General features: G+C 34.0%; 1 protein-coding gene across 14 annotated transcripts in view; it reads right to left on the reverse strand.

The window, feature by feature from the left end:
- Positions 1–13020, reverse strand: part of LOC118268866 (POU domain, class 6, transcription factor 2) — a 149536-nt gene that overhangs the window by 22497 nt on the left and 114019 nt on the right. For all 14 annotated transcript variants that reach the window (XM_035583633.2, XM_035583635.2, XM_035583632.2 and 11 more), the window contains one exon: positions 31–215. In XM_035583633.2, coding sequence (XP_035439526.1) covers positions 31–215 — 185 coding nt within the window. The remainder of the gene's footprint in view (positions 1–30; positions 216–13020) is intronic.

Below are 13020 nucleotides of genomic sequence, written 5' to 3' on the forward strand. Positions count from 1 at the left end.
CAAATTTTAAGTATACTCAAAAACACTTACTTGGCGAATCAGCAAGCAGATCACTGTCGTCCTGTGACGGAGACTTCACAGATCCAGGTGACATCTTCACGGGAGCATGCGGCGACGGAATCGGACCGGACCCGGCACTACCAGCACTGCTAGCCGGTCCGGCATTCGCGTTGTGTGACGTAGTGATCGTTATCTCTCCGTTGGACGCAGCCAGCCTGTGTAACATTAGTATTATGACGTCATTATCTAGTAAATGCATCCTAATAGGGTGATTGAAGTATTTGATGCTTGAAATTACCGTGTTGCACACCGATAATTTATTCAAACACGTGTTTGTACGGAGCGTAGTTATCGTTGTGTCGAAGAGCTGTTAATGTTTTAGCGTGGGTGGTCCTACCTATATTTAGAGTAGTTATAGTAACTTAATTTTACTTACAAGTAAATAGTATATAAATATCTAAATTAAAATCAGATAAAAGGTAAAGATAGCATTTTTTTTGAAATATAATAAAACTAGAAGCTATGAAAAAATATAACAAAAAAATAAAAGGCGCGAGTGGCGAGCGTTATTTTTAAAATTCGTCGTAATGAAACCGCACCTAACAGTAAGTTATAAGGTAATCTTAGACAAATGTCGGATGAAGTCAATTAGATGTTGGTATTTTTTATCTCAGATACATTTAAATGTAAAAGAAATCTTGTCGTGTTCAAACTGCGAAGAGATATCTATTTATTCTTTTGTTTTTACTCTTGGTAATGTCTACTTAAACTACATTAAGTTACTTATAATTAGTTAGAAAGCGTACTTTTTAGGGAAATTTTAATAAGATGCACTTGGTGTAGTAATTGCTATGTTGGTACGAGATTTTAAGTGAAGTATTACGATAACTACCAATACAAATTGGGGTATTAGGTTAATCGGGAGCGCTATGTAGGTAATATTTAGCATAGAACATCGATACTACCCAAAATACTTATGAAAAACCAAATATAACTCAGTCAAAATTTTCAAAACTGAGGCTGGTGACTGGGCTACCGGCTGCCATGCAACGGGTAGCGGTTTCGATTCCTACACGGAGCAACTCTTTATGTGATCCACAAATTGTTATTCCGGGTCTGGGTGTCATGTGTATATGAAATTGTATGTAACGTTTAAAAGACAAGATGTGTGGTCAATCAAATCCTATTGAGACCTATTCTTATTTCAAAGTTAGTTCTCAGTGTCGGTAAATTCAGAATTATAAATAAAGATTACAGTTAAAAGGAAAGACAGAGCCTATCACTAAACAGTGGCACGGCACTTGTTCATTGTCACTAAACAATAGGGGGCAATTTTTCTCAATCAGTACTGCGATAAGACATCAAGATATAGAAGGTACGTTTCCTTTCATGATTCATATACTTAGTAGTAGTATTGGGGTGCTTTTCCAACAGGGATGTGTTAGGTAACTATGCTACGAAGATGTAATAGCTAGGCTGTGAAACTATGTGACCGTTTCCACTGATACTAAGCTACGTAGCTGTGCGAGGAAAATGCGCAGTACGAGTATGCGATGTATCGATAGTAGAAAAGCCATCCAAAGCACACATCCATAGCACGCATCTTTCCATATAAAAAAAACATAGCTTAGCTGCGTCAGTATCTACCAGTACCAGTGAATATCATTGGTGGAAGCCAAACGCATTCACAGCAACGTAGCAAAGCACCCTAAGACCTACGTCTTTAAAACAGTAAAATATAGCTGTTTTGAAGAACATGTTTGGGTTCAAAAAAGGGTAAAGTTAACATTTTACCTTGGATTTTAAAAGGAAAAGTTTTCTGTACATTGTTTAATGGTGAAGGGTGGCATAAGGCGTTGTGTTACAAATACTCTTTACTTTTTTATAATTATGTTTACAAAAGGAAATCATAGGAAAACGTGTTAGGTTGTTCTTTTGTGTAAATGTTACCCAACAAATAATTTGTTAGCTGTAAGGGGGCTTTTCCACCAATCATATTCGTTGGTACACATAACTTAGCACTGGTGGAAACAGAGTCAGCTAAGCTATGTTTTTTAAATTAAAAAATGCGTGCTATGAATGCGTGCATCGGAGCTGCGGACTACTTAGCGGGTTACCGTGGCTCTGGCTGAAAAAGTAGGAGTAAGAATGCGGTAGTTTGTAGTCAGTAAGAGTCTGATACTCCCTCTCGCCTCGTCCAAGGCGTGAGACGTGATTAAATGATTTTCTTTTCTCAATAAGAGGCATTAAATGCATTTCATTTGGCATTTTAACGCAATTATTTTAAACATCAATGTGCAATACTTATACAACAAAACTACATCACTAACATTTTAATCTAACAACCACTATTTAAAAAACAAAACCGACCCAAGTAAACAACTACAACCCTTACATATCTGGTATTAAAACCTAGTTTTCTTTGTACATAGTTTTTTTTTCTGACGAGTATCGTGTAACAATGATGTTTCGAGTGTCTCACCCGAGTGCGGCGTCTACAAATGAGGTGTGCGCTTCATTAAGTGCGCCTGCATTAGCTGTAATTGCTGGCTAATTAGGGCCTCATCCGTTGCACCACACACATACACATGCACTTTTATTGTTCCTACATGATACTGTTATACTGTTACACACACTCGTTTTAATTTGTCTGTCGTCAAGTAATTGAGATTAGTTATAGTTTTAAACTGTGTTGGTTGTGCTATTGTTTTTTTTTATTTATAATAGAAATAGAAATTCGTATTGTATTATGATGCGATTTGTGAACTGGAAAATAAGCTATAGATCATTTTTTTTATGACAACTATTGTGAGACATACTAAATTTACTAAAAATCACGGCTTATTCATGGAGAAAAACTCTACTAGTTTCGAGTCACAGAGGGACTCTACAACATGACCAGCGTGCGCAGACGCGGCGACGTCGCGCAGTCGTGAGTAAACCGTGATTTTTAGTTAATCAAATATTTCATATATTTAGGTAAATTGGCTGAAAACTTTAAGTAAATAAACTTATAAAGTGGAGTTAGTTTGTTAAACTTCTACGTGTTTTTTTGTACATAAAATTATAATTGAAAAAGTATTAAATGATGTACTTTATCACTTACACAATATTTTAAGTAGTACAAAAGTTCCATAAGACTGGAATAATTGTTCAGTTCTATTTAGGGTACGTTTAATCATAGGTAGTATAGCATCTGTGTCAATTTATTTACCTTTTCTTAGTAATCAATTAATATGTAAATTAAACTAGCACCCCTTCATGCCATGGTATATAAAGTACTGCATATGTATATGTATGTATATAAGTATATGTATGTATGTAGTGAGGCGATAATAACACGCACACACTCATACAAACATGAACTCATTCACACACACACATTATACAGAGGGTGTACTTACACATCCTGTATAATGTGTGTGTGAATAAGTCATATACAGGGTGTGTATGTGCGTGAATAAGTCATTATATACAGAGTGTGTATATACGTGAATAAGTCATATACAGGATGTGTATGAACGTGAATAAGTTATGCACAGATAAACACAAAACTAATTAATAGTTCCTTCAAAATTATCAGAAGATAACTTCGACAACTAAAACTACATGTTTGCAAGTTAATTCATTAAAAAAGATATAATTATAATCGTCCCGTCGCATATTTAATTACGATCTTATTTTCTTGTCATTCTCGTATGACCTTTATCGTGCGTTAAAGGTTCGGTCTCAATAAATGGTGCAAATAATTATATTTTAATTGATTATTATTGGTACTTGTAGTATAATTACGCTTTATTTCTGCTCAAGTATTCATTAAGTTGAAATTTTATAGGAAAATAAGATAATGTTGGATGTTTTCATAATATAAAGTGAGTATACAATTGCCTTTTTATTGGTTTATTTATTTATTCTGTTCATCTAGTAAACAACAACAACTATTTATGATTTAAAATATTATATTACTAAGTATCACTATTCGATTTTCCAACACCTTGTATAAATAATATTTATTTTAGTGTCTTCGTACTTACCAATGGAACCCACCCGTAATTATTTAAAAATGGAATTGTTTTAAAAACGTATATGGCCAGTGAAATAACGTCCGCCTAAAGGTACGATTATAAAAATATGAAATGTTTTATTAAGGTCAATAATTGCTTTTTAATACACTTAAATTGTCTTTAGGAAAAAAATGGAATCAGTCAGTCCCTTTAGTATGTATGTATTATAATTATGTGGCGTAGTTGGTGAGATTCGATCATGTTTATGGCGTTAATTATTGTTTAAATATGTACGATTACGTGGAATTATGTGATGTCATCTGTTCATTTGCGTTGGTGTGATGTCCTTTTTAGGCTTTACAATAAATAAAACATACGTTTTTAATGATGCAAAGGACCTTTTACAGATTATTTTTACCATTTTTGACATCTATCATAAGGGCACAAGATTGGGTTTGCGTGCAAAAGTATGGTAAGAGGTTTTGACAATCACTGCTTGGGCGGAGTGCGTGCTGTCACTGTCAGTCTTATGTCACAATGACATTTCGTTAGTGTGCGTCAAAGATTAAGGGAGGCGAAGGACAGAGCCATACTGCCAATAATGTCAGAATGTTACCGGCCAGCAACATCGGCCTATGGCTGTATGTATGAAGCTTTAATTTTAAACATTATGTAGGTACAAATAAGTTCTATTCTTAGTTTGATTTAGAATTTTATAATGTGCTGTCTAATAATATAATACAAAGTCACTAACACTATTTTTAGAACTTGGGATACCTAATAACCATGTTTATTTACGTGTATCCGATATTTCGGCACTGTTGCAAGCGCCATGATCACGGATAATAAATTGTGTCAAGTTCTAATGATATGTGCTGTCTAAGTTCACAAGAATAAAAACGAAAGCACATGAAACGATTAAAGATAAGTGAATTGTATAAATATTTAATGCTGTGAACCTCTAGTGTTAACTTAAAGAGAAAAACGCGGATAAAAGTTTGCACTCAATTCTAAAAGAAAAAAGAGCAGCGACGTCTGTGGAGTCGCAGACTGACTTATGCATTTTTTATTTTGAATATTATTATGTGCATTTTTCTACGTTACTATAAATTATTGTACCGTTATTTGTATTCGATATTAATGTAAAAATGATCACGTACAGAAACTTTCACTTAACATTTCAATTGTCATTTTTCTATAGATACATACATTCAAAATAAAATGTCAAAAGCTACATTTACAGTAGAAATATTCATTGAATACAAGTACTTTCATAAAAATATATGCTATGTTTTTATGTAATGGAAAAACGAGTTGAAGGAACAAATTGCTAATCGATTTCATAACTTGTTCTTAAACAACGGTTTCATTCATGACGCGTCTCTCTAGTCACTTGTATGAAGCATTTTATAGTCGCCTTCCACGTGTTATATAAGAATTTATCAATGAAATTATATAATCAATGAAGCTATGTATTTCAATAACATTTTGTCGATATGCCGCCATATTTGTTTTTACGCCTGACGTTCTAAAACAATTTTTACTTAAGCATCAATTTGCTAAATTTTTTTTAATTACCAAATGAAGGGTTAAATCTATTTGTCAAAAAATGTTAGTGTTACTACCGACTTCAATGTTTCCTGTATCTGAAATGCCGCTCGTAATATATTAATAAAGCATTAATATGCTTTAATATTTTTTAATTCTGTTTGTCAAAAAATGTTTGTGTTACTACCGACTCCAATCTTTTCTCTGTCTGCAATGCCGCTCGTAATATATCGCGTTAAGATGGCTAACTGCGTTGCTTAGTAAACTTGACATAACTTTTTTGATGCAAACAGTTTTAATTTAATAATATTATAGTAGTAGCATTTTATCATTTTATAAGTAAACTAAAATTTAACTCTTATGAACATTCTGTTCTTATTTTAAGTGTGGGAGAGCCATGCTTCGGCACGGGCCGGCTAGACCGGAGTGATACCACGGCCTGACAGAAAAACCGACGTGAAACAACGCTTTTATTTAGCTTGCCCATTTGTTTGTTTCAGTCAAATTCAGTGATTGAAAATTTACTTCTTGACGACAGATCAATCTGATATTTGGTACACATTCTTAATCTTGATGATCATACCATATTATTTTTTCTACAACTACCTCCATGTAAAGGCTTGCTTAGTAGAATAGAGCTCATGAAAACCGTTTTATATAAAAAATATGTTTATGTATTACTTGTTAAAAAAAACTATTCTTTTACGTACATATGTATATAAACATCTACATTAATATATTCCTACAGAACAATATGTATCCCTAGCACTTTCGTTCCCATACAGAATAAGTATATCACATACATCCGTGCGGTGGGATTTTCATCGTTTTTACGCCCACTTAAACAGTTTTCGCGGAACGGTTTGGCATATTCATTACACGTGCCCCCAACTTACTGACGGACAATTTACGTACAAGTCTGAATGGTATGTATGTTTTATGTAGTTTTGTTATGTTATTTTATTATATAGCAAGTTATAACTATGAATACATTTTCTTTTTAAGTATATAATAGAAAGTTATGTGAGGACAGCAGTGTGTAATTATACTAGCTTCTGTTCGAGACTTTGTACGCGCTGTCTTGCGACGTGCTTTCCTGTTTTATCGCATTTTCTTAGGATTTTAGAGTAATCCTTAATAATTAACTTATGTCCGTCCCCCGGTTTTAAGCTACCTCCCCATCGATTTTCAATCAAATCAGTTTAGCCGTTCTTGAGTTAGAAATGCCTATCTATAAAAAAATACTTATATGTTAATATACCCCATAATAGGGTCCAAGATCACGAACTGAGCATCTTAAGTCACTAATGATGACTCAGTGGTCTCTCAAAGCATAATAAGATATATAAAAACTTCAATGTACAAGCACTCGTGGTTTCGATCCGCGTAGACCAACACATTTATTCAATTTTAACTGTGACTTAAGGCAGTAAGTTTGTTTGTTTGTTGCACTTTCCTCGTAAATTGCTGATTTTTTAATTATACTACGATAATGGCAAGAAGGCAGACGGTCCACCTAATGATAGGTAAGTGGTTACCGTGGCCTATAGACGCTAGTAAGACTAATAAAATTAATGTCGATTAATTTTGGCATAGTGACACATGGAGAAAATATTAAATGAAAGTGTAATGTCAATTTACAAAGAGATTAAAAAAGATTTATAAAGAGTTGAACCACAAAATCTTTAATCAAGACCAAAGCCACATCCACAAACTAGTTACACACAACAACTTTAATATAATCGCGGTTACAATCAGTAGATCAACAGCACTATATAATTACACATAAGGATAAATACGCTAATAACGTAAGTACCTACTTAATATGAATGTAAAATGTAACAGCCTTGGAAACCAGATACATTATAAAACTCTATAATAAAATCCACTATCAGGACTTACAATGATTTACAATTTTAATGTAACTTTAATAGACATCAAGCGACAGACAATATTTATCTAGATTGTAGGCTAACAGAAATGAGGTATTAAACTTAATTATGGATGCGAGAATTAATGCTACCAACCAGTAATTATGAGGTGGCATTAACTTAATGTCTTTGAGCGCACACACTGACAAATAAGTTACAACTACATGCAAACGTGTAATAGATGGTAGATGGAACAATAATATTTTAATGATTGTTGTGGAGTCCAATTGCGTTGTAGTAAAAGCGTGTTTTGTGTTACTTTTGATTATTTTAAATGTGGAATGGATTTTCTTTAACTTCGACTTGACTTTACAAGTTCTATTGTCACAAAGGGTGAGTCAATTGTCAAACATTTTTTTTTTCTTTTTTCTAAAAAAAAACGTTGCCCCACACTAGGATTTTCTCCTGTGTCGTGGGTGCGTTTACAAATATACAAGTTCACATGCACATGACACCCAGACCAAAAACTTTTTACTTACCTATGTATTTCTGCGTTCAACTTGAAAATTCCCTGTTCAGTATTTTCTCTTATTTATACTACTACTTGACTTACGAAACAAACTTAGAAACACCAAAAATCTAATGCGTTATTTTCCTCACTAATTATTACGTAAAAGAAAAACAACCGCCATATTTTTTTCAAATAATGACATTCTATTTTCAAACCTTCAAAAAGTTTCAATCACCAATTATTGCCAGCCAGTCTTAAACGGTTGCTGCTCGGCTAGCACCACAGAGTATAACAAAATATATGCAGTAGGCTAATATATTCCGACGATATCCCCGTATAGATCTATTTATCACCATTACTTGCCGGATTAGACGCGTCACGGGCGCTACGGTAATTATAGGCGGAATACTTAATGCCCCACCTAATTATATATCGTATTAGCTGGATGTCTCCGCTCGGAAACTGACTTTCTAAACGACTCGCGAATTTACTTGCATCTCTGTCTATTTAGTATTGGAATTTTATTGGTCGTTAGGATAAAAGTCGTTCTTAGGTCTTATTCTATCAACAGTGTTATATTTTTTGATAATATGAACAGACAGCCAAATTATTTGGTATATAGGTAAATACCAGAAAGATAGATTTTGACTGCACGGTTGCAACTGGCTGCCGCGCAACGTGTAGCGGGTTCAAATCTTTCACAAATTGTTGTTTCGGGTCTGGGTGCCATGTGTATGTGAACTTGTTTGTTTGAAAACCCACCCACGATACAGGAGACAACCCTAGTGTTTGGCAACGTTTTTTTTAAAGACTATGATGTGGAGACCATTGGTTTGTTACTGAGTTAACCAAAAGTAACAAAAGATAACTTTATTGAAAAGTATAACACTTTACTAAAATAATAGCAAGAATAAGGAATAAATATACCGAAAAAATTATATTAAAAAAAACTCCAAGAAAATCTAACATCGACCGACAAAATATCCAAAGAGGTTGTGTTGTTACGTCGCGTCGCAATGCAAAAGCAATTACACATTAAACTACAGACATTACGCGTGTGTGAGTGTCACAAGTCTATGTCTGTGTGCAACCGGACTAAACCAGAATGCTCTACTTGTTTTTAATCAAGACATTTATTATCTGTTGATTTTTCCCGTTTCTGCAGTAATAAATCTAATCGTGTAAGGAGACATTGGACCGTTATTTCTTTTTGTAGTAGTGATTTTAGATAACACACTTATCTGGCTTGTTTGCTTTAGAAGGAGTCGGTTTTTTTTTGAGGTTGGAAAATCATCCAATGACTTCTCCCACCTTGGGTGAGGCGAGAGGGAGTGTCAGACTCTTACTGACTAAAAACCATCCCGTTCTTTCTCCTGCTTTTCGAGCCGGAGCCTTGGTAAACCCGCTAATCCGCAGGTCCTGATCAGGCATCAGCCCTACTGGGCCCCATCTGTGGTGGTCTGATGGCTCATTGTGATGGTCGGGCGGCGAGAGAAGAGTCGTGTGAGAATAAATTTCAATTGCCTTTGGTCAGCAGTGGCCACTTATGATTATGATGAAATTTCAATCGCTGATTTTAAGTGCTGCGTAAAAGAAGTGGGCATACGGATATATCCTCTTTTCCTATTGTATTAGAGACTAGAGACTGAACTTATTGTAAAATTGTCCCAAATTTCAGTTCAGTTTACTTCAGTTCAATTTATAAAGTACTATATCACTAACATTAGAACTTAAGAGGGGACATTTACCATGTTTATTTATGTCTATGAGTTCGATATTTCGGCACTGTTGCAAGTGGCATGATCACGGATGAACTGGATGAAAAAAATAGTAGTAAGTCTTCTTATACTTTGCTTTTCAATTAAGACTTTTCAATTCTAACAGCGAGAATTTAGCGACATCTTATTTCAGAATCATATAACCATTAACCAACGAAGCAGTTTACTACTACTAATTCAAATTTACAAATCAAATCTAAACGAAGAAGGGTAACGTAAACATCGCAAGCACAACCAACATTAATTTTTAATATTCCTTTTCCGCGCTACCAACACCAGAAAATTGTGTATAAAGTGCGTGAACATGGTATTATTTATGTAATTATATCAGTAGCAACGAGTTACATTACATCCTGTATATAATTAACATTAAATACCTTATTACAGTGGATAATGGTTTGAAGTACTTATATTTTCCTCATTAGGCCTCTGACTGTACTTATCTAGGTAACAACAATGGCTAAAACTAATTGTAGAAGTTTGTATTGTGAAAGAGAAATCGTTGTTGACAGGATTCTTAGTTTGGTCACGGGATCGGTATTCTTAGTACTAGTTTGATTTACGTTTAAAGTAATCGAAACGAAAGCGCGTTTGGTGCTCTGATTGGTTAGCTTCGAATAAACCAACCAATCAGAGCACCGATCGCGCTCAGTACGAGAGCGCGATCGGTGCTCTGATTGGAACCGAAAATGGATGTTTTTTTTACTAATCTCACGCTAAAAAATATTTACACAACCTTGCATACCTATTCGAGGAAAACTAACATTAAAACTACGGTTTTGGAAAGCCTTTAAATATGCAGTATATTTAAAAAATACATGTATGTCCAAAACTATAAACTGTCTTAATAAAGAAAGACGTTTTGCTCCACAACCTTTTTAAAGAACTTTATCACTCAATCGCAAAATATTTCAATACAAGCTATTAAATTCCGATGCATAATTTTAAATAATTGCATGTTACTAATGAAATACCAAATGTAAACCTTATTTACGCTAAGTAAATGTATCGCTTAATATTTGAAAGCAGTTCATTCGTATTTAAATAATTAAATTCTATCAGTTTATAAGCCGTACTTATTTTATTCTTGTTTGTTACCGCGGTTTCGTTCACGTGGTTAAAATGTACGTATAATTTGGTTCCCTTCATTGACGATAGATGGCGTTGTGTGTACATTTAAAAGTTTGCAAGTCAAGTTATATTTTTTTTATGGAATAGATGGCTAACGAGCAGACGAGTCACCTGATTGTAAACGATCAGAGCCGCCCATGGACACAACACCAGAGGAGTCATATGTGCGTTGCCGGTCTTTTAACAAGGAGTATGCTCTTTTCTTGAAGATTTGAAGGTCGTATAGGTTCGGATAATAGTTTATATAACTGTAAGGGTCATTTTAAACATTAATTTTATATAGAAGACCCTCAGTTAGTATGTTTCTAAAGTGATATTAGAGTCTCATTCTTGAAACAATGTGAATTATTTTTGTTACCGTTTTAATTTCATTCTATGGTGCAATGTGATGAAGTAGACTTGAGACACAATGACTAAATAGAACAAAGTACTACCTAACAATACCTTCTTATATTATTCACTAATATCTTAACCGCAAATGTACACCACGTACCTACATTACGCAGCAATCGTTGGACAATTACTTCCGATAATTAAAAAAATAATTTCTTGTATTCATTCAATAAAACTTTTCATATATGTAGGTACTATTGTTTGATATCAAATGTATTTCCCCAAGCATATCATCAGTTGTGCATTTGACTGCATAATTACGTGTAATAAAGGACATTACCCTGGTTGATAGCATCTGTTTTTACAAGTTTTTGTGTTAAAAAAGATAATATTCGCGTGATAGAGTCACGTGGGGGCATTAGTCATCAAATTAATTAACATACGTACTAATTAAACGTGAATCGAGTTTAAATGACAGTGGTATTAAAATAATAATGTTCCAAGAACATGTCGATGTTTTGTATTGTTAATAGTTACGTACGTTTTACGCTGAATTCATTATGAATAAGTATTTATAGTAAATATTCTGGACTTGCAGGTCGTTGATGACCATAGGTAAAGGAAAACATAATTTAAAAAGACACTACCATCGATACTCTACATAAATTCAAGATACTGCTAGGTGATTCTGTAACTTTCAATTCAAAACATTGAAGAGAACTCAATATCGTGCCACTTTGTCATTGGTTGTGAGAATAACCTCAACCAATGACGAGTGAGAATGCAATGGAGCTCACTTCGAAAGGTCCAAATTGACAGTTGTAGAATAGCTAGTAGAACGGCAAGAAAAGAAGAACAACTAATCACATCTTATCATCAGCCCATCCTCATCCAGCCGCTACTTTACTCAAACGACGCAAGAGTTGTTTCACATTGGTTTTCTGTGAGGCAGTGGTATCACTCCGGTCGAGCCGGCTCATTCGTGCCGAAGCATGGCTCTCCCACACTTTCAAGTGCCTAAAGACACTTGCAATGTCAAAAGAGTTGTTACCAAGTGCGTTACCGAATACAGCATTGCACTATATAGAATTCATCATTATTACACTGAACTTGATGTGATCCATAATATAACATTTAACAAACGGTCAAAAGAACTAGTTCAAAGTGGTTTTACATTAAATATCCTACCTATCAGTACTAATAAGGTTCATTATAAGTTTTATACTTAATCGTAGTTACCTAATTATCTCAGTATAAGTTAAAGATTGCGATACACGCAAGTTTGACCTTAATAGACCGAGATTATCTAGAATTCTAGATTATTATCTAGCTGATCCGCTCCTAAGATATCAGTAGCTAATGTGTGTCATTTGTTTTATATATTTGGTTCAGACTTCCTTTTAATTTGTGACATTTTGTTCAAGGTGCGTAGATGAATGGAAAATAGAGTAAATTGTAATCTATTTCGTATTAATTTAAATTGCATTTTGAATGTCAAAATTACACTAGTGATATAATGAATGTAATTAGGTTTAGAAGCAATGAGGTTGATACCTTTTACTAATAAAATAATTAAAAAACTTTTAAAATATTAAATTTGCTTCTGACTAAGTTTTAAGTTAAGACAGTACGGTTAATGAAACCTTGTTCTTGACAAAGCAACTAGGTCTGGGTGTCGAGTGTATGTGAAGTTGTATGTTTGTAAACGCATCGACGACACAGGAGTAAATCCTATTGTGGGGCAACATCTTTTAAAAAAACTAAATAACATAACGAAACGAATTTCGAGTTTATTTTTCACTAAGGCTTAATAATCCTTAAAGTCTGTCTGAAAATAATATTAT

The sequence above is a fragment of the Spodoptera frugiperda genome, chromosome 2 (genome assembly GCF_023101765.2).
Source record: "Spodoptera frugiperda isolate SF20-4 chromosome 2, AGI-APGP_CSIRO_Sfru_2.0, whole genome shotgun sequence".
Taxonomy (NCBI): Eukaryota; Metazoa; Arthropoda; class Insecta; order Lepidoptera; family Noctuidae; genus Spodoptera; species Spodoptera frugiperda.